Source organism: Narcine bancroftii, chromosome 14, assembly GCF_036971445.1.
Source record: "Narcine bancroftii isolate sNarBan1 chromosome 14, sNarBan1.hap1, whole genome shotgun sequence".
Taxonomy (NCBI): domain Eukaryota; kingdom Metazoa; phylum Chordata; class Chondrichthyes; order Torpediniformes; family Narcinidae; genus Narcine; species Narcine bancroftii.
Window position 1 is genome coordinate 14,505,431 of NC_091482.1, and position 23,643 is coordinate 14,529,073.

The 23,643-nt window shown below is 38.7% G+C and overlaps 1 protein-coding gene across 6 annotated transcripts in view; it reads left to right on the top strand.

Annotated features, from left to right (window-relative positions):
* Positions 1–23,643, top strand: part of sez6b (seizure related 6 homolog b) — an 813,765-nt gene that overhangs the window by 112,121 nt on the left and 678,001 nt on the right. For all 6 annotated transcript variants that reach the window (XM_069911066.1, XM_069911061.1, XM_069911062.1 and 3 more), the window contains one exon: positions 3,332–4,240. In XM_069911066.1, coding sequence (XP_069767167.1) covers positions 4,153–4,240 — 88 coding nt within the window. In that variant the 5' untranslated portion in view covers positions 3,332–4,152. The remainder of the gene's footprint in view (positions 1–3,331; positions 4,241–23,643) is intronic.

A 23,643-nucleotide genomic window follows, 5' to 3' on the forward strand; every position in this document is an offset into this window, starting at 1 on the left:
TGATATTGGAATATGATCTGAAGGGTTCACTACCCATCAGCAGAGATTTGTCTCCTACTGAGGAAGTGAAATCATTATTGGTTCTGGCCCATGACAGCTGGCATGGGGTATCATGAAAATAATGTGCATTCAGCCAGTGGCATCTTGCAACTTGGGAAGGCCTGAAGCCCCTCTAAAGGCTAATCTTCATTGAAAGGTCCTTGGAAAGAGAAAAGGTTGGCTCTATGCATTGAGCGCCAGAGGCTTTCTTCGCCCAGTAGTGGGAGCAAGCAATCTGCACATCCGTTCTGGCTTGGAATGAGACATGGGCAGAAATTGGAATTCCATGGTCATCCTCATCACTTCTGGGAATGTGGGCTTTGCCCTGCTCTGAGGTTACTTTTGCTGGTAGTGCCAGGTAAAAAGGTGGATTTGGGTCCAGGATCAAACTTGATCCTTTCAAATGATGTACTCCAGCTCTGATTTCCTGTAGAGTTATTTGAGCAGGAACTTTCTTATGAAAATGCATGTGTTTCACAAATTGAGGTTCAAGTTGCAGAACACTTTGGGGGGAAAATGTACCTCCCCGCTTAGATCTCTCCGCCCTTTGTTCTCCTTTCTCTTCAATTCAAATTTATTGTCATCTGATTGTACAAGTACAACCTGACGAAACCGTATTCTCCAGTCCTCAGCGTAAAACATGCAGTTACACAACCAGACATCACATACATACAGATAAACAATACATATACAGGACAAATATTTTATCTCTAATAAATAGATAAATAATGCTTTGTACAAATGACAGTCTCAGATGGCAAGTGTGAGCAGTTCCTTTCATCGTTCAGCGTTCTCACTGCCTATGGGAAGATGGGGGAGGGAGACTTGCAGCTTGACATTCCCTGTGAACCACTTGCTCTTTCTGCCAGCTAAACTCTATTTGAAACAGAATTGTTATTGAACATTGCCATGCCTGAATGCAACTGGTAAGTGTACTAACTTGGAGTCTGCAAAAACTCCTTAAGCAGCTGCCACACAACTCCCTGCAGACTTCCTGCAATTTGAAACTACTATAAAAAGCACTAAACACTTGTAAAATCCCAACAGCATTTGGAGGAAGAAATCAATCAGAATCCAATCCTGTAAGCTATTGGATATCAGAATTTATTGTGATGAAGATGTCACAAAATTTGTTTTGCACCTTACAAAATAAATCAAAATAGTGCAAGAAAAAATCAAAGTAAGGTAGTGTCTATTCATTGTTCATTCAGGAATATGACAGAGGGGAGGAAGCTCTCCTTGTGCTGCCTAGTGCTCCTGTACTTTTCCCCGATGGTAGCAGAGGGCATGGCCTGAGTGGTGGGGATCTTTGAGGATAAAAGCTGTTTTGTTAAGAAACTGATTCTTGTAGATGTTCTCGATGGAGTGAAGTCTGGAATCCATAATGTTGTAGGTAGAGTTAACAACCCTCTGGAGTTTTTGTCTTGTCCTGACCATTGGCACCTCCATAACAGTGATTTTAAACTGCAGCTCTCCAGGGACTTGGGTGCATTTAATGGGTCAAAGGTACTCCCAGCACCTTTTTAACCTGTGGGGAAATCACTCCATTAAATCGCCAACCTGACGATTTAAGGGGGAATCCTGCCCCCATGATGAGTGATGTGTCACCGGATTAAATGAAGTAAGATTTTAACCTTGCTCTTCCTGGGAAGCACATTTAAATCACTTTGTAATCTCCTCTTTCCTGACCTGCACTGCTGATTTCCTCTACTATGAACTTGACACCAACATGTTGTCCGGTGATGCACGCACGCAAGTGATGACATCACCAGAATAATCAGGTCAGCCATTTTTGTTTTCAAGCTGTTGGTGGACAAGACCTAGGTAAGTTTAACTGGGTTCCCTGACTACCTCCGAGGTAGGGCAGGGATCCGGTTGACTTAGGAGCAAACTGACCAGGTTGGATTCTTTCAAGCTGCCTTGAGTGAGGTGCTAACTGGTTAACCCCATTTTACAAGGCAGCTTGAAAGTGCCTAGGGCTGCAACCAGCCAGAATGCTTCCCACTGTAGAAGTTTTCAAGAGTGTTTGGTGAAGTACTGAATCTCCTCAAACTACTCACAAAATACTGCTGCTTGCAAACCTTCATGATTGCATTGACATGGAGGCTCCAGGATAAATCCTAGGAGATGTTGACACCCAGCAATTTGGAGTTCTTGACCCTCTCCACTGCTGACTGCTCAATGAGGACTGGTTTGTGTTCTCCTGATTTCCCCTTAAAATAAGACTGGTGGGAATGGAGTTTGGGGGTCTTTTTGCTGTCTCATATGATTTCATTAACTAGATTGTTCTGGTCCAAAGTGATGATATCCATATCAAGTTGATTGAAAATTGACAATATATATTCTACATCTTCAACATAGTACTCTGTATACTCTCCACGAACGTGGTGTCACCTTAAAACTTTGGTCTTGACATCACACATTTTACAATGTTACCTAATCCAGACATTTAAACCCCCCCCCCCCATACAAATGGCATCAGCTATCCAAGCTCAATTCTAAAATCTGAACTATACTTCTTGATAATGTGGATTCCTTAACAAATATCAAGATTCGTGAGGGAGAACTATCTACATGTCTAGAAAAATCTAATTAAATGAAATGCAATGAACAGACCTTCCCCCCCCCCCCTCCCCCAACAGTTTCAACATAATAACAAAACCAAAAGGAACTGAGAACTAGCCCTGGGATCTTTTAGGGTACAGACACCAGTATTGTACCGACTCTATTATAGCGGTGAGCGCTCGTATTGTGCATTATTCGGCTTTCATTTTAATGCACATTTACGGGCTTTGTACATTTACTGGACTTTAAAATCTACAAAGCCGTGTCATTTCGCACTCAAATTTGTAGTGATGCCAACTTGATCATTTTATTTTAAGAAGGGATGATTCTATTGTGACCATTTGATGCTTGCATCGAAAATAACCTCAGTGGAAAGGTGGAGATTAAACATCAGTTCTTCGCTTCCAACATTATAAAATTCTTTCCAAAAAAATAATGAAGCAAGCTTGTTTTGTGTACGAGTGGTAATATGCATTTGAATTGAGATGTTAACTTTTATGAAATACATATGTGGGAAATATGTTTTGGATTCCAGAGATTAGGGGGACACGATGTATACCCACGAGTTTTAACTGTGCTATTAGGCCCGGAAAATTGACCGTTTATAATCGGGAGAGATTTGGTGGCGAGAAAAGGAGAGGTTTACTTTTACAGAGATCCTCGTTAATTGCAGAGCTGGTTTTCCTTAATGCGCTGGGAACTCACTCTTTCTCTTATTGACCAACAGTGTGCACAGAACCTCGAGAAGCTTGAACCACCCGTGACTTCGAAGCTGAGCATCCTTCTGGAACTCATACGAACTGAAGCGACAGCATCCAAGTTCGTCTGCAGTGCGAACGCGTTGATTACAACCGAAGAGTGAGAGACTGGAAACGCTGGAAGTCAACGAGAAATCATGGAAAATACTGACCACTTCAGATGTGCTAGATTTAGGAAGTGGAGCGATTGGGATGAGTGCAGCATGCCCGTGATACAAATTATTTAATTGCTGCTTGTCTGCACAATTAAGAAAAAATACCAACAGAGCCAACCAACACCAACCTTGGGTTGTTGTGCTTTAGTTGAATATGGATTTAGTCTCGTAAAAGATGCATTAAAAAGGTGGTCAACTACCCCCTTCGCTGTGGGCGCGAAAACGGAGTGAGAATCGGTCATGATTGGGGTGGGGGTGGGGGGGAGGTAGGGAATGATCACGGCGTATTACAACTTTAAGCAAGGAAGGAGGGGGCCAGCAGCGGTGGGACGTCACGCTACACGTGGTCGGCGAATGTGGCTGGTGCTGTCCGCGGTGCTGACGGCAGCAGAAGCCGCGGCGACCCGCTTCCAGAGCCGCCAGAATAAACAGAGCTCCTCCCGTTCGTCGCTCGCAGGCTCAGTCAGCGTCGATGCTCTGTTCTTGCCCCATCCCGCGTCCCCTTTCAACAAAGCCGATCGTTCGGATCAAGAGCAGAAGACCTGACCACTTGTCTCGACGCCCCCGCTCTTTTTCGAGCACCGGGTGGCACTGTCTCAAATAGCTCCGAAACTATTTGGAAGAATCTCTCTGCAATGAGGAGAAGCGCGTCCTCTCGTTTTCGTTTCGAAATGCGCACGGCATTCTTGCTTCTCGCCTTTCTACTGAAGGTCCACTGTCAAGGTAAGAGTTTTCTGAGAAGTGTGTTGTGTTAATCTGTGTATATTTAAAGAAACAACGTGATTGTTCAAGTGGATATCTCCGCTGAATAGGATTCACGTGGACAGCATCGAAAACAAATTGAAGAGTATTTACCTTGCTGCCCTCGATTTAAAACACTTCTGCGTAGTTATGTCGGAATTTCGCTATACTCATCAGTAGATTCCGATCAAACACACTGTCGCGGTTCTACTTTGAGAGACGATTATTGCCCTCGGTAGGTGCCCACAGCGGGCAGAGAATGTCGATGAGAAGGTTCAGAGTAAGCAAGATGTTGGAAATGGACACGATGCCCCGGTTGTAAATTTACTTTCTTGTACACCGGTTTTTTTTTCTCACTGAATGCAGTGCCTTAAGTGCAGTTAACCTACACAGTTGCTGATGTCTGCGCGTGTGACAAATAACCAGTTAACACGATACAGACGAACCCCCGACGAAGCAATTCCAATCCCATTGTTTCTCCCTTTACACGAGTTTGATTAATTAGTATCAGATAATCAGGCTAATTTTGAATTAGTCGCCTTGCATTCAAAGGCACATTGCTTGTCTGGTGCGCGTGTAACATTCTACCTCCAGAGCAAAATATGAAATGGAAATTTATTTCACGGAGAACCATTTTCCAGAGTTTTTAAAAGCGCACATAGTTCGAGAGTCAATAGTTTTATTCGAAAATTTGATGGGGGAAGGCTTAATTTTTTGGAAAATATAGTTGGCAATTTAAAAGGTACCGTTTTCGTCCATCTTTAATTAAAGCGGACTTTAAAAAAATGGTTGTAATCTTAACACAAGCTTTGTTTCGAGTCAAGTGTTGCTTGAGTCGTGGCGAGTTGGAATGAGAGATGGCTTGTTATTGCGGGCACTCTGTACAGTTGTCTAATTTGCTCTTCGCAAGTGCGCCCTCCTCTGTGTAAACCGACTTATGGAAAATCTTTTGCCCCACACCTTCAAACCAAAAGCTATCAACACAACACTAAACAATGTTTAGAAAAATGAATCGGCTTCACTTGGAAAAAAAAAATATGTTCGTCGCAAATCACAATGGTTTTTATTAAGATCCCTGTGAAGCCTTGATGGCTTCTAGGTCCCTTTTGTGTTGGGAATTATTTCTTTGGCCTTATTGCTGAATGCGCCTGATTTATTGTTTGATTGTCTCCTTGCTATCATGAGGACATGTGTAACCTTCTATAACTACTGGCTGGAACAACGATAGATCAGAACAAACTCAAGAAGGAATATTTATTTTACTTTCCCTAGTTCTGTACTTTTGTCAATGTTCCATAGTTTGTCCAGCAGTTTCATACCATACAAATAACAGTAATGAAAAAGTCTTGACTGCAAAGAGCTTAAATAAATTCTGTACTCAGGACTTTATTTCATAGAACAGACTAGTCTGCCTAGTCCCACTGACCTGCACCCAGTCCATTGCCCTTTGTACCTCTACCATCCATGTACCTGTCCAAATTCTTCTGAAATGTTAAAATTGAGCCTGCATTCACCTCTTCACCTGGCAGCTCATTCCACACTCCCACCACTGTGTGAAGAAGTTCCCCCTAAACCCTTCCCCTTTCACCCTTAACCCATATCCTTTGGTTTATATCTCACCTACCCTCTGTGGAAAAAGCCTACCTACTTTTACTGTCTATATGCTACTCATAATTTTAAATACCTCTATGAAATCTCCCCTCATTCTTCTACATTCAATCATTTGCTTAGCTTAAAGTGGATTTTTTATCCTCCAATTGTTTGCTATCTCTGTGGAAATTCTTAACTATAGATCTTGTTCATTTTTTGGATTTTTGTAGGCTCTCAATCTCAAAACAAGAAAGCTTCATTTTTGGCTTACAAAACCTTAAGGTCCCTTAGATGAATCCTATAAAAATGTATGGCTATTTTGCAGATGTTTTCATCTAATTTTATATTTTGGTCTTGATTGAAATGGGTCTTAGTGTTCTTATTTTTATAGCATTTTCTTTTTGAAACTAGTTGCTACAAGCGTTGATGTGAAATGCATTTAATTTAAGCTCAATATTGTCTTGAAAACATATTGAGCTTTGATGCAGGAACTCTTATTAAGTGCATTTATGTAAATAACATGCTGGCAAACAGCATGTGTGGATGGGATATATATTTGTGGATGTAAGTGTTTCTTAAGGCATACTTTATAAAGTGGAACCATCTATATTAAACCAGTAGTGCTTTACCAATGAATTCTGATTATTTTAAGAGGAATATTGTGGTCTTTCATTACTTAGAATATGGAAGATTTGCATTTTGTTATTAAAACTCAGTATCTCTTCAAAAGAAGTTGTTTACTTCTGCTTTTATTTAATTATATGGTTACAATTGATTTCTAATGAAGTTTCTACTCTTTTTATCAAATTGTAAATGAGTGGAGTTGCTGGACCCAGGTCGTTGATGGTTACATTTTGTTTCTGCCACAACTGTTACTTTTCTCCCTGTTTGTGAATTTTGCTAGAAAGTGAACTTTCAATGAAAGCTTCCCTATGGTAAAAGATCACATTTCAACTCTGGGTCTCCAAGTGTATCTGCACTGAAGAATTGATGATATGTATAATCAATTACCTGGAGCCAACGGGAGCCTTTTTGGTTCACATTTTTCTTATAAGAATGTTTCTTTTGCTGTTGTTTCCAAGGTGATTTACTCATTGGTCAAGAAGCCTTAAGTAATAACTCTGAGCTAACAATGGTTATACTCAAATTCTAAATGCAAGATTTACAGTGAAAACATTTACCTTAAACTGTTGTAAATTGGCTGGAGAGACTGCTTAGGTATTTCTCCAGTTTTTCAACAATGGAGTTTTTGAATGAGACTAGTGAGATGAAAGTAAATAAATCAGAGTTCAATTAGTTTTGCAGCCCCAGGGTCTCATGATCCTCCAGTCTCCATTACATTGTTTTTGAAAATTGGTTTTCACTTGTATTAAAGTTTGTTGATTTCATCTGTTTGATTTTTAAAGCATTTTGTGCACCAGTTGATAATCATACAACTAGGTGGCGCTAGAAGGGGTAATAAGTTTCTTCCCCCCCCCTCCCCCGCACTGGGTTCAGGAGCTATCCAAATTGCAAATAAATGAATAAGAATGCCATGAATCATCCAAATGGGTTGACTTGATGTGTTTTTGATGATGAAATTTGCTCTACTTTCATTGTCTGGTTCTATACAAGACTGAAGAGACAAACAATACATTTAAAAAAAAACCCAACAAAATCAAATATATGACATAAAAACAGAAATTGATGGGAAAACCTCTGATTAAGAAGCATCTGTGGAAGGAAAAAACAAATTAATGATTTATGTTTGAGACAATCAGTCAGAGCACCTGAATCTCTGAAATGAAGCATCAAATTGTTTTTCTTTCCATAGATACTACCTGAACTTCTGAACATTTTAGCTCTTTGGTTTTATTCTAAACTAACAACCATGTGACTGACTTCTGGTCAATAAAGCACTAGTCGACAGATTTTTATAACTATATAAATAATATTGAGGTTCCCCTCTATCAGAGTAATCAATTTGGAAATCACAAAGATACACCTGTAAAGTTGTTGGCATTCTTTTCTTCCTCTTAAAGCTCCAGCAACTTGTGTCTAAATGGGAAAGAATCTGACAAATCATTCACAGCCTTTTCTTTTCAAGATGCCAGACTGCCCTCAGCATCCTCAGGTTCATATCCTGAACCACTGCCACCACATATGGCAGCATAGTTGTACACAATACAAGCTATAAATAGCATGCTGCATTCTGTTTCTGAACCCAGATCTTTTAATGATTCCTCGTGTATGCATGAGTAGACTGGTGTGAGGAACACATTCGCGGGATCTGAGAAGCAACAAGTCTAGACACAGGTCAGATGTAATAACAGCCAAGGGAATTTCCAAGGGAAATTCACCACAGAAAATCACTATCACTATCACCTACATGTTCTCACAGAATAAACAAATAATTGCTTTGGACATAAACTAAGCAAGTAATATAGAACACTACAGCAGAGAAACTGGCCCCTTTGGCCCTTCTAGTGTGTGCTCAACCCGTTTTTTCCTAGTCCCACTGATCTGCTCAGTCCATAGCCCTCCATCTCTTTTCCATCTATGTACCTGACCAAATACTTCTTAAATTTTAAAATTAACCCCGCATTCACCACTCAGCTGGCAGCTGATTACCCACTCCCACCATTCCTTGTGTGAAGAAGTTCCCCCTCACGTTCCCATAAACCTTTCTCCTTTCACTCTTGACCTGTTTTCTGGTTTGTACCTCTGTAGAAAAACCCTATCTCCTTCAACATTTTAAATACCAATATCAAATCTCCCATCTTTCTTCTATACTGCAGGGAATAAAGTCATAACCTGTTTAACTTTTCTCTGCAACTCAGTTCCTGAGGACTGGGCAACATCCTAGTAAATCTTTTCTGCACTTATTCTGTCTTATTGATATCTTTCCTGTAGTTAGGTGACTAAAACTGCACACAATACTTCGAATATGGCCTCATCAGGTTCTTGTACAACTTTACCATACAATCCCAACTCCTATACTCAATACTTTGATTTATGAAGGCTCATTTGCTAAAAAGTCTTTTTACAACCCTATCCATCTGTGATGCCACTTTCAGGGAGTTGTGTATCTATTCCCGTGTCCCTCTGTTTTTTTGCAATCCTCAGTGCCCTACCATTCACTGTGCATGTCCTTTCTTGGTTTGTCCTTTCTTGGTTTGTCCTTTCTTGGTTTGTCCTTTCTTGGTTTGTCCTTTCTTGGTTTGTCCTTTCTTGGTTTGTCCTTTCTTGGTTTGTCCTTTCTTGGTTTGTCCTTTCTTGGTTTGTCCTTTCTTGGTTTGTCCTTTCTTGGTTTGTCCTTTCTTGGTTTGTCCTTTCTTGGTTTGTCCTTTCTTGGTTTGTCCTTTCTTGGTTTGTCCTTTCTTGGTTTGTCCTTTCTTGGTTTGTCCTTTCTTGGTTTGTCCTTTCTTGGTTTGTCCTTTCTTGGTTTGTCCTTTCTTGGTTTGTCCTTTCTTGGTTTGTCCTTTCTTGGTTTGTCCTTTCTTGGTTTGTCCTTTCTTGGTTTGTCCTTTCTTGGTTTGTCCTTTCTTGGTTTGTCCTTTCTTGGTTTGTCCTTTCTTGGTTTGTCCTTTCTTGGTTTGTCCTTTCTTGGTTTGTCCTTTCTTGGTTTGTCCTTTCTTGGTTTGTCCTTTCTTGGTTTGTCCTTTCTTGGTTTGTCCTTTCTTGGTTTGTCCTTTCTTGGTTTGTCCTTTCTTGGTTTGTCCTTTCTTGGTTTGTCCTTTCTTGGTTTGTCCTTTCTTGGTTTGTCCTTTCTTGGTTTGTCCTTTCTTGGTTTGTCCTTTCTTGGTTTGTCCTTTCTTGGTTTGTCCTTTCTTGGTTTGTCCTTTCTTGGTTTGTCCTTTCTTGGTTTGTCCTTTCTTGGTTTGTCCTTTCTTGGTTTGTCCTTTCTTGGTTTGTCCTTTCTTGGTTTGTCCTTTCTTGGTTTGTCCTTTCTTGGTTTGTCCTTTCTTGGTTTGTCCTTTCTTGGTTTGTCCTTTCTTGGTTTGTCCTTTCTTGGTTTGTCCTTTCTTGGTTTGTCCTTTCTTGGTTTGTCCTTTCTTGGTTTGTCCTTTCTTGGTTTGTCCTTCCAAAATGCAACACCTCACACTTGTCTGTAGTAAATTCTAGCTACCATTTCTCAGCCCATTTTTTCAGCTGATTCAGATTCTTCTAAGGTTTGGAAACCTTCTTTGCTGTCCATATCACCTCCAATCTTAATAACATCTGCAAACCTGATGATCCAATTTACCACATTATCATCCAGATCCTTGATATAGATAAGAAACAACAATGATCCCAGCATTGATCCCTGAGGCACACCACTAGTCACAGGCAATTTTCTGGCAATCCAAATAATTGTATTTCTGATCTCTTAGAGCACCTTCCAATAATTTTTCTACTACGACATACAGCTCACCAGCCTATAATTTCCAGGGATATTTCTGGAACTTTTATTAAACAATGGAACAACATGAGCTACTCTTCTACCCTCTGTCATTACACTCAAGGCTAAGGACATTTTAAATATTTCTGCCAGAGCCCCCATAATTTCTACACTAGCCTCCCTCAAGTTCTGAGAGAATATCTTATCACCCTTATTTGCTTTAAGACAGCTTTAATATATAAACCGCGCTATAACATGAACAGTACCCACCATCACTCAACTTTATGCAGCTATGGCACCCAAATTAAGTAAGGAAAAAAGAAACACAGTATGATGACAATTAATCAGTGTGCACCTCAAAGCCCCGCACCCATTACTGGCATACACCTTGTTATTCCATTCTCCAGCAACGGCTCTGCCTTCTGACCTGGAGTGGAGCTCGGGTCCGTTCCTTGGGGGAAAAGATGCCTCTGCAACTCCATGTGCTGGGCTTTATACCTTGCTGCTGGTCAATGAGACCAGAACAGGTGATTAACAGAGCCAATGGTGACCTGTGTGATCTCTTGAAAAGGCCAATTGCAAAGTGAGTGCTCAGCATAGGTGATCTTGACCTTGACTGGGGACTTATGGTTGGATGTAATATCAAGTAGTCATCTCTATCTCTACACTTTCAAATCTCTTTTGTTCCCCTGTTTACCTTTTTAAAACTTTCAATGGTAAATGGTGGGGGTGGTGTGTGGGTCGGAGAGGGAGGTGAGGAAGGCAGCTGTCCTTACTCACTACTTTGCTCTACCCAAATTATTGTACTTTGGCAATTGAATTTTAGAATTTTGTGGATCAATGATAGAAAATGTTGGCTTAATAAATACACATCTGCCATTTTAAAACTAGATTAAACCACAAAGCTTTCATTGTGGAAGATATTGTCATCAACTGTATGACCTTTCTTTCCCTACCAGCTGGCAAAATTCCACATCCTCTGACAAGGTATCATACAGGGCGTCAAGGTTAGCGTAGCAGTTAGTGCAACGCTATAACAGCGCCAGCAACCTGGGTTTGCATCTGGTGCTGTCTAATGAGTTTATAGGTTCTTCCTGTGACTTGCATGGGTTTTGTCCTGGTGCTCAGGTTTCCTCCTACTCTCTAAGTTACTGTATAATTAAAATGCGGTAAATGCTATCTTGCCTATGTACCAAGAACAAACTTTTTAACTGTACTGAAGGGCATTGGCTCCATGGGGTTTCATGTCATGCACAAACTGTGAGCTTTGCCTTCATGGTTTAACACATCCTTCAATTCCCAAAAATGTTACTTATTGATATTGTCAGATTGTTTGTGAAAAATTTTAAAGAATCTTTAGAGAACAGCAGATGAAAAAGCACCAAGACTATAAATTGTAAGGTAACTCCTACTGAGAGTAATATGAAAATATTTTCCCTTCTTGTGGTACTGTCTAATTGGGTTGGCAAAGAGCTCATTTTAGCTGTCCATGATGTCAGAGCACTTGCACACAATGGCAGTCAGTTAAATTTTAAACAGATACTTTCTGTTCATTGCTGCAATGGATCCATTGAGCATCAATTTCCAGGATCTAACTGATGTAATGTAGAAATCAAATTAGAGATATAATTCAGATGAGTATATTTTAAGATCATTATTAATGGTCATTCCATTTCCGTTAGCTCTAATGTGCATTAACATTCTGCAAAGAGGACAGGCTAAAGGTCAGTCCAAAGGGATATGAAGGTTGAATCCCCTGGATCTAAAATGTTTCTATGCTTTCAAGTATGTTGTGCAATTGAATCACTTCATATCCTGTTTTTCTGAAGAATGCTCAATTGAATTAACCTTGTGTACAGTCAATTGTTGGTGTTCAATTCAGCAAAGCTGTTGGGCAAGCCACCTACATCCACTTTCACTGAATATCCCATTTCTGAGAGCATCAATAATTGCATCATATCTCAATATAATATCAGTGACCTTGGTTGCTAGAACAGCCAGAGATTTTCATAGGATATTTTTTTGTCAGGATGATCCTGAATAGTACCTTCAAAATTATTTCCAGCACAAGAGTCAATCTTAACAGCAAGGAACATCATGGGCAACAACTGTGTCTATACCTAAACAATTTAGATGTTTTAGTGAGTGGGGGAAATGCACAATAAGATAACACCATCTGCTTTTCAGAAAACAAGTAAAGATTTATTAGAGTAGCACAATGCTAGACTTTCATTTAACTGGTCTGCACATAGATTAATCATTTATGTTTTTAAATAATGCAATATGACTCTGTGTGTGTGTGCAAGGGAGAGAGTTAAAGACTAACTTGATATCAAGATTATACCATTCACAAACCAGGAAACCTTTGCTATTTTCTAAAGTAATCAGATTTCTTCCTTTATGATGTAACCTCGAATCTCTTTCAGTAATTTATTATTCTGTATGTCTGATAATGCACTCCATTATGGCAATTTACTTGTGTGTCTTCAGTAACGTGAATTTTCTTGGTGGAGGAGGGGGGGAGGGGGAGGATATATGTTTTTAATTTGGCTTAATGTAGAAACATTCAGTATTTCAACAACAAAAGCTTTCTCATTATTTTGAGTACTGTTATGTATGAATAGCGCCTACACAAGAGTCTGGAAAAACAACCAACTGAAAAACCTCACAAAGATAAGCGTATACAGAGCCATTGTCATACCCACACTCCTGTTCGGCTCCGAATCATGGGTCCTCTACCAGCATCACCTACGGCTCCTAGAACGCTTCCACCAGCGTTGTCTCCGCTCCATCCTCAACATTCATTGGAGCGCTTTCATCCCTAACGTCAAAATACTCGAGATGGCAGAGGTCGACAGCATCGAATCCACGCTGCTGAAGATCCAGCTGCGCTGGGTGGGTCACGTCTCCAGTATGGAGGACCATCGCCTTCCCAAGATCGTGTTATATGGCGAGCTCTCCACTGGCCACCGTGACAGAGGTGCACCAAAGAAGAGGTACAAGGACTGCCTAAAGAAATCTCTTGGTGCCTGCCACATTGACCACCGCCAGTGGGCTGATATCGCCTCAAACCGTGCATCTTGGTGCCTCACAGTTTGGCGGGCAGCAACCTCCTTTGAAGAAGACCGCAGAGCCCACCTCACTGACAAAAGGCAAAGGAGGAAAAACCCAATACCCAACCCCAACCAACCAATTTTCCCCTGCAACCGCTGCAACCGTGTCTGCCTGTCCCGCATCGGACTTGTCAGCCACAAACGAGCCTGCAGTTGACGTGGACATTTACCCCCTCCATAAATCTTCGTCCGCGAAGCCAAGCCAAAGAATGTATGAAATGAATAATTCTGAAATTAAGCATAACTTTGGAAATAATGCAATAATTTATTGTTACAATATTTGCAGCTGATTTGGTTCACTTGGCAGTAAACCTCTGACCTACATACACATGTTGGTTTTAGAATCAGAATTTATTGTCATGAACATGTCACAAAATTCATTGTTTTGTGGCAGAAAATTGTTTAAAGATAAATTAGTGCAAAAAATAGGAGAAAATACAGCACTGTCTGAGGTTCATTGTCTGTTCAGCTATTTATTATATCTGATGATCAGACTGGATTTATTAAAAATTTGGTATTCTCATTTCAGTATACGCTCCTTCATAAGGAGGTTTTGGAATGTGTGATATCTCTGGATGTGGAGCAGGCTTTTGATCAGGTGGAATGGAATTATTTATTTAAGACTTTAGAAAAAATTAAATTTGGGGCTGGGATCAAATTACTATATTTAACCCTCTTCTGTCTGAGTTCTTACTAATTTTCAAAATTCTAAACCATTTAAACTTCTGCATGGAATCAGACAAGGATGCCCTTTAAGTCCATTGCTTTTTGGCTTGGCTTTTGAACCCTTGGCTATCACTTTTTGAGAATCTAATGATACTGCTGGCATTTTAAGGAAGGGCACAGTCCACAAAGTTTCATTTTGTGTTGATGATTTATTGCTTTTATTTCTAATCTTGAGACTTCATTGCCTTCTATGCTTTTTTAAATTTCTCTTTTTTGTCAATTTTCTATTATTTATTTTCTCAGATCCTCACTTCCTCTATAAATAAAGTAACTGATAACCTGGTGGTTAAACATACTTTGAGGATCTGGATACAATTTAGAAAACATTTTAATTTACATATTTTCTCTTTCTAGTCCTATTTTAAAATTATTTCTTTAAACCTTCCATGATATAGCTTTTAAAGAATGGAATAGATTGGGCATTATGTTTTAAAGATTTATTTATTGAGGGAAGTCTTGCTTCTTTTGAACAACTGTCAGTTAAATATAGCATACCAAATACTATTTATTCTTGATATTTACAGATTAGAGATTTTTGAAATCTTAACTTTGTTTCTTTATGGGGTTCCTTTCAAAATTTGTAAGATTAACTAGTTTCTGGTTTTTCATCCCAATGTTTACCTTTTATTAGTAGTGGACTGTGTGTTAAGCCAATTACCTCCGAAGGGAGGAGGTTGATATTTAGATAATTAGATAATGATTTCTTTTTCTTAATATAATATAGGTTCCAATACCATTTGTATTGCTATATACAATTTGTTAATACTTTATTGTCCTGTACTTATGTAACATTAGATAAAAACATTAAAAATATTGAAAAAGAATGTTTTTTGCATACATTGATAAGAATTTAATAGATGTAATTTTTAATTTGCAACCTTTTTATAATAGTTCAATATCTAACATTTATTACATGTTGGGAATAAGCAAGGCTCCCTTAGATAAATTAAGAAAAAGCCTGGGAACAGGGCCTGCAGCTTTTAATCTCTGAAGAAACTTGGACTGTAATTTTTAAATTTGGTTAATATCTCATCCTACAATTTAAAGTAGTCCATAGGGCTCACATTTCCAAAGTCAAACTATCTTGTTTTTTTTTTGCAGATGTATCTCCTTGTTGTAATAGATGCAACAATGGAGATGCTTCACTAATTCATATGTTTTGGACATGTCGGTGTCTTGGGAAATACTGGAATGAAGTATTTCAAACTTTTTCTCTAATTTTTAAAGTTAATTTTAAGACCAATCCTTTAATTGCTTTGCTTGTATTGTTGCAGAGAGTGGTGTAACTTGAACAGCATCTGATTTGCATCTGTATCAACCTTTTTTTTAATGGCTAGCTGGGCAGCGTTGTCAGATGGAATGCCATTTGCTCCATCTACTCATACTCAATGGCTACGTGACATGTCAAGTTTAAATTTAGAGAAGATGAGATGCTTAATTTCAGATTCGAATTTAAATTTTCAAACAATTTCAAAATCTTTGATTTTGTTTTAATGTAGAGGTGTTGGCTAATAGGGTAAATTATAACTCTGATAATTATTTATTTTCCCCCCTCTCTTTGCCAAACAGTTCCACTTTTGGTAGTGGGCTTAGATTTTTTAATAATAAAATATTGCTGTAATATAATTTGTTCGATTTGAGTAATGTATTTTTTAATTTTTAATATGTATTCTTATGTACTCTGTATTTTCTGATTATGGAAAAAGAAATAAATCTGATGATAGAGGGGAAGAAGCACTCCTTTTGTGCTGGGTATTCATCTTCAGGGTCCTCTACCTCCTTCCCGATGGTAGCAGTTGTGAAGAGATGGTGAGGGTCCTGAGGATAGAGATTTTCAGAATATTGCAATAAATCCATGATCTTCTAAATGTTAATGATTGACTGGGATTCTGGCAATCTTTATCTTTTCCTAGACTAGTATCTGGGTTCCAGAGGGCAAGTGTGACCAGCACATGCACAGTTTCCCAATGTGACACAAAGATCAATCTGTTGTCTTTGAAGCTGTAGAAGATGGGTTGAGACAGTTACCCTTGGGAGCAAAATTAAAGACTAAGGGCAAGTGAACAAGATTAAAGATGTTGTCAATCATTATTTATCAGGATTGATTTTGGCGACATGAATACAAGTAGTCCCAAGTGAATGCATATTTATATTTGTGTCTGACAAGCAAACGTAATAAATTGTCTGCTTGTCAAAATGTACTCCCTTGTAAATTTTTATATTGGAGCTCGAAGAGTCGTCTGCATCATGCCTTGACTAACAAATGTGCTAGGAGCCTTCTATAACTCTTTTGACATGGGATATTGATCTCCAAAAATTTCAGCAGCCATGTTTCAGAATAGCCTATTACCAAAGAGCAAAACTGGCTGATTCTTTGAATTATGTTTGTTGCAGGCTATATTGAATCTATTATAAATCATTGTGTTAATGCTTATCCAATCAACGAGAAATGTATAGCTGTATGAGAGGACTCTATAAAATGCTGTTATATGCCAAAAGCTTTTACTCTTTTTAAAAAAAATTGGCAACTGGTGTCTACAAGGAGCCATTTCTTTTGAGAGAAGGACACATTTTTTGAAAAAAATTAAAAGTACCAATATAAAGATATGCTTTGAAGTAAAATTGTTAATTTTTGTATTCAAATTTAATTTTTACATAAAATGCCCATGTATTAGTTGTAATGTACCTTTGCTCATGACCCTTTTAGAATTTGTCATGCAAATCCTTAGTTCTGCATATGGGAGAGAGTGGAAAGCAGTGGCTCTCAACCTTTTTACTTCTACCCACATACCACTTTAAGTAATCCCTTACTAGCCACAGAGCACCTTTGCCGTAGTTAGAGGGATTACCTAAGGTGATATGTGAGTGAAAAGAAAAGGTTGCGAACCACTGGTCTAACTAAACAAAACACTACAAATGCAAGCATTTGGTTGAAACCCTCTATTTTTCTTCTCCAAGGCCAAGGATTTAGAATATGATTCCCTCAAAGGCTAAAACATTTGAATTTGGCTTAGTCATTGAGAGTTGAGCAAGGATTCTTTCCACCACTTTCAATTGATGTCCAGTATTCCATTATTTTAAATTTAAATTTAGACGTACAGCACGGTAACGGGTCATTTTGGCCCACAAGTCCATGTCGTCCAATTTACACCCAATTAACCTATACCCCCAGTATGTTTTGAAAGGTGGGAGGAAACTGGAGCCCCTTGGGGAAAACTCATGCAGACAACGGGAGAACGTACAAACTCCTTACCGACAGTGGAGGATTTGAGCCCCGTCCTGATCGCTACACCAACCATGGCACCCTAGGTTCTGTTCTGCTTGGTTTAATAACCAGAGATTGTCCCCATTATCTTTTATCTAGCCAACATCCTTTGCTCCCTGTCCACCTGACCTCCTTTCTTACCCTCTCCCTTTCAATTTAATGCTCTGTGTTAATTTATCATTTTAACTTTTTACATTTGATAAAACATGTTTGTGTACAAAACTACTTCAAACAATCCTTTTTTTTTTCAGAAATCCTATGCAAGTCATGTTTACTTTTGTTCAATAGTTCATGGCTGCGCACCTTAGATTTCAACAATTTGTTTATCTTGCAAAATATATTAATATTGATCTCTTTCAAATGATGAAATTGCATGGTAGTAACTATTTTAATAGATTTGGTTCAATGAATCATTTTTCTAGGGATAGGACTCTCAGCTCCATGAAGATTGCAGATGTCAACCAGTTTTCATTTTCCCCCTTATCCAGCACTGCTGTACTCCTGAGGGAAACATTCTTGTTTCCTTTATATTGAACTAACGTTTGGCTCGGTTGGAAGCTGCAGAGCTTTTTTTTTAATTTGAATCTGGTTTCAGTGATTGGTGATTTTGTTCTTGCAAGTCTAGAAGCACATCACATTAATATTCCAAAGTCAAACAATGCACAATTGCAGATAAAATCAGCCGCAATCTTGTGCAAATGCCGCAAACCTGAATCTGGAGATTAATTGCTTTGTCATTTTTCGTGGAGAAATCGTTTCTCCATTTCAAAACCTGTCATTTTTTTGTTTGGAAGCTTCCAAGAGAAATGGAGCATTCCTCTTCAAGAGCTTCAGTAGTATGCCGAGATGTTTCTGAATGACGTGTAATGTGCGTCGAAAGATCCAAAGACTTGTTGATCCAAACCAAGGCTTTTATGAACTAAAAGACTGGATCATATCACAAATAGGTCGACCAGTCCAGAATGACCTGGTCTGGCTAGGAGCAATCCTTTAAGACCTGCCAGTAGGTGTGGCTACACTCTCAGCCAATCACAGTCATCCTACACTACCATCTGTACATATACACATTGGTGATAGAATCTGTCCTATCACACTGAGAATTTAAATCTTCAAGCAAGACTAAAATGATGCTGAACTTTTAAAGATTAACTTTTTAGAATGGGACTTTGAATTATATAATCACATAGATGTACATTTACATATGTGCATTGTGGGGTTAAGTGTAGAGATAAGTAAGAAATTGTTATGTTATTAGTAGTTTAATAAAAACTATTATTTTAAATGTGCCATTGTTTGGTGAATTTTCCATTGCTGTCCCTGTGTTAGTGCCAAACGTAATTAAAGGGGATGTTAGTGCGTAACACTGTACTTCATTCCCTTAATACCTGAAAATCTATGTTGATTTTGAATATACTCGGCAACTGATTGGTAAATGTCAAAGATTTACACTCCACCCCATGCCCTCCACCAACCCCCTCCCCGCATAAAGAAGCATCAACTCCATTTGCTAAGAATTTTCTGCATGAGATTAACATTCTTCTTAGCCAATTGTGGATTCTGGTTAATGTTTACTGCACTTCCTCTATTCCAACTAGATACTTCCTGCAGAGCAAGAGTAGATGGATACATTACATTCCAGCTATGACCTTATCAGGGTCCAATAAATGTCCCTGTTGTTGTAAAGGCAGCTTATCTTTTTAATTGCAGTACCTGTACTTGCATATTGACCCAGGCCCTGCTAGATACCAACATTTTTCATTCCTTCGCTGCTTAAAGAAACATCTCTTCCTTCCTATTTTTAATTTCAATTAAAGAAGATAATCTGATATTTTTCATCACATTCCACCCACGACATCTTTGCCCTTTTGAGGCTTGTCCTGTGTGATAGTACAAATTCTAGCACCAATGTGTATATGTACAGATGGTAGTGTAGGATGACTGTGATTGGGTGAGAGTGTGGCCACACCTACTGGCAGGCCTTAAAGGGTTGCTCCTAGCCAGACCAGGTCATTCTGGACTGGTCGACCTACTTCTGATATGCTCCAGTCTTTTAGTTAATAAACGCCTTGGTTTGGATCAACAAGTCTTTGGTTCTTTCGACGTGCACTACATCTTGCAATCTAACTTTGTGTCACCACTAAACTTGGATTTACTAAACATGATCCATCTTGCCACTTATTAATATGGATTGTGAATAGTTGGATCCTAAACACTGAAGTCTGTACTACCTCACTAGTCACATCCTCTCAAACGAATCCAACAAAGGTGGTTTTCTACACCAGTGTATTACCTGTAAAACATTGTCCTCAAATTTATAGAAGATTGTGTGGCATTTGAACAAAGACCACCTTAATCCAACTATACCACCCTCAACCAGTTCATCTATTCTGTGAGTAGAAAACTGAAAAACATAACTCCTTATAGATCCTGCCCAGCCCTCCTATTTCCCTCAGTGCCCATCTACCATTTGCTCAATAATTTCTAGGTCTTACTATTTCTATGTGTGACTCTAAGTCCATCAAACAGATCCCAAAATTACCTAGAAAGCTGCTCAGTTCAACAGCAATCAGGAAAGGGCAATGAATATCAGAAATGCCCTAATCCTGAAAAATTGTATTTTTAATTTAGACCTACAACATGGTAGCAGGCCCTTCCAGCCCACAAGCCCCGTGCCACCCAAATTAGCCTCCAATCCTGTACATTTTAGAGGGTTGAAGACTGGAGCTCCTGGGAAAAACCCACACAGAAATGGGGAGAATGTACAAACTCCTTGCAGACAGTGCCAGATTTTAGCCTGGGTCACTGGTGTTGTAATAGCTTTGTGCTAACTGCTATGCTAACTGAGCCAAATAAATTAACTTAATTAATAACTTGGGGTCCTACTCTGTCACAATACAGAACTATTTGGAGCAATAACTCAATGCTTTCAAATTTATTGTCTGCGCTTTGTTTGCAGGATACTTCTGGCATTCCACTGCAATTGTGCTGGGGTATCTGCTCCTAGAGTGTGTACCAAGGCTTCACAAACCCATTGGTTTGAATGGATGTTATAAGGATCCCAAAGTAGAATGGGCAAGAATTAAACCACTTGCACATTTTAAATTGGTTGAGTTTAGAATTTTCTGAGTGCATTTTCCATTATTTAATCATGTTTAATTTTCTTTTTTTAATGTGGGAAATATTCAATAGCATTTTGTGGGAAAATAATAATTAATTTGGGGGCACATCTTCACCATCGATGAGAAGGTTCCAGATGGGTTTTCTACTAGTTCTGGCTAATCAAAGCCACCTGATTACATCATTTTAGGCGTTGTTGCTATTCTGTATCTCAAAACCTGCTTTGAGACCATCTCAAACCTCCAGATCCAACAAACTTAATTGCATGAAGCATTTAGTGGCTGGTTCCACTTATGCGAACCTATGATAGTGTGCCTCAGTAGCATTGAACCATATATAACCATTCAACAATTACAACATGGCCCTTCTAGTCCACACCAAACACTTTCTCCCACCTAACCCCACTGACCTATACTTGACCCGTAACCCTCCATTCCTTTTCCATCCAATCTTGTGAGATTGATTTACATTGAAATCCAAGACTGGAAGGACAAGTCTTCAATTCCTCCGTTTTTGCACTCTCTAATTTGAGTTCTATGCATGATCAGGTAGAAAAAGGCACAGATGTTTCTTTGTGATTCACATTTTTTGTTTTAAAATGCTTATCATTCAAAGAATGTAAGGCAAACTAAATTTAATTGTTTTGTGGAGCTTTGTACTGTACATTGTTTTGTATTTCTCTTGAAACTTTTGATTTACTCAGAGTATACAATATCCAATCATTTTATAAAGCACAATTCCTTTTGGATTACTGTTCCAAATGTACTTTGTTGGACTTGTGTTAATAAAAGTCAAGAAAGGTTTTCAAGTATGCCATGTAAAGAAATCTACAGTCAATTTCTTCTGTCTGTACCTTGAAGTAGTTTCAATAGCTTTTATGCTGTTTGCTGAATACATAAAGTGCCCCTAATTAAAAGTTCACCAAAGCATTCACTTGATGCGAGTCAACGCAGTCATAATTCTCATTGCAAAATATGAAAAGCAATTTTCTCCATGCTTTTTGTTATGAATGGAATTTCAGAATCCTTACCCTTGTTGATAAGTGTTGTGTGTATTTTTGTGGGGATTTTTTTTTTAAAAAAGCTGCCTTCAGTGTGTGAGTTTGTTTATGTATTGGCAAATTAGTTTTCTCCTGCCCTTTGGGTAAGCTTTAATTTATCTGAAGACTACTTCCCTATTTAGTGTCTCCTTTCTTACAGCAATGGGATATACCGCAGGTACCTCGTCATTGTTATGAATGCTTTTTGATAAAAAAATGCTTTTTTTTTGAAGGAAATTTAGTTGACTTTTGTTGGAAACCTCCTACAGGTCAAGCTGCACCTGCAGAAATAAAGATGCAGTTAATAATACAGGTATCTGGCTTTTCAATAAAACTAATAAAATTGAACGTCTCTAGGTGCTACTTGACCGGCTGAACATTATTAGCATTTTTGCTTTTTTTATTTCAGATTTCCAGAATAAGAAAACTTTTGTTATTAAGTCTTAATTATTTTCTCAATAGCTTCTAAAATTCAAATACCTTGAATTTTGTTGTTGTTGCTACTTTTTAAGATTACTTTTTTTTTGCCTTACCTCTTCAAGGGCACTTCTATCAAACTGCAGCATGTTTTTTGTTTCCACTGGGAATTATGGCATATATAATTTAAAACTTGTAACAAAATTCCACTTTTGTGGTGGGGGAAAAATATTCTCATCAGCATGGTCTTGGAAGCTAAAGTTCAAATGTCTCAATCCCTTTCCAAAGGGTCATTACCTGTTAGCAACAACTCCATTTCCTTTTTCCCTAATGACTTCTGTAGAATAGAGTGCAAGTTATTTAATGCTATTTTTATCCAGTGTGTGAAATTGTCCACGGTCCCTTGAGAGGAATGGAAATGGATGGTTCAGCTTGTACGTTTGAAATATCAAGCGAATTCATTGCTTTGCTGTATTGGATTTTTGTCTTGTGGGAAAGGATGGAATAATTTTTCTTCGCATAGCAGCCAGAGGTGTTACACAGGTTTGACAAAGAAGGGTCAATGTAGCTGACAAAGCTGAAGATAATACATGGAGGAAAAGCCTTCCTCCTCTGACTTTTGTATAAGGCAGACTTATCCTTTGTTCAGATGGAGAGGTCTTTATCTAAAAGTCTGACTTATCCTCAGCATATCCTGGTAATGCTCAGATTTTTTTTCTTCAGACGTTTTCTGTTGTCTTTATTGTCTTGTCAATTAAGTTGAAGGTGAAAATTCCGATGCAGTTTTCACTTTTTTAATCAAAGTATTACTGTATCAACAAAGTATTACCTTTCCAATTCAGAGAAACCCGATAGGCTGCAGATGCAGTGATTGTAGTAAAAACACTGAAATGCTTCCAAGTGAAGCAGCAGTTCATTTGTGAATCTGCAGGGGTTATCTACTGCATTTGGTGGTCCCTCTGTGGTCTCCTCTACATCAGAGAGACTGGATGCAAACTGGAGATTGCTTTGATGAGCACCTCTGCTCTATCTGCCACAATAACGTGGATCTCCCAGTGGCCACCCATTTCAATTCTCCATCCCACTCCCTTGCCAACATGTCTGTCCATGGTCTCGTGTATGAGACCACCCGTAAATTGGAGGAACAACATCCCATCTTCCAGCTGGGCACCGCAAACTGGATGGCATTAATATCAACTTCTCTGGCATCCAATTAACACCTTTTGTTGCTTTGTATTTCTCCCCCATTCTTTGAATTGGAGACTTTCTCTTGTATCCTGCTTCTGCCTTTTCTGATTTTATTTTTCTCTCCCCTTGCTCAGGCCTGAAACGTCAGCAATATCTTTTTGTCAAAAAGATCCGAGATGCTGAATAAACCAGCCGAGTTCCTACAGTATTTCAGTGTTTTTACATTTCCAATTCAGAATGTTTTTAGTTTGTTTAATTTTTATCTTTACTTCAATCTCATTGTTGATGAGGTGATTTGGCACAGGCAACAGAACTCTCTAAGGGAACTTTGGGTGCTCCTCTAGTTTCCAAAGTCACCAACTATCTAAAATCCTGGGATCTGGACTTAGAATCTGCTTAGTGAAGGGAAATAGTTATAACTAAATGGGGTAAAATGCAATAAAGTCTGCGAATGCTCTGATTGTATACCTTGCAGAAGGGCCCAGGCTTGAAACATCAGTTCTATATCTTTACCTCTTATGTTATAACTAAATTGGGTTCTTGCAGTTTAGTGGATAATTACCCAACAGC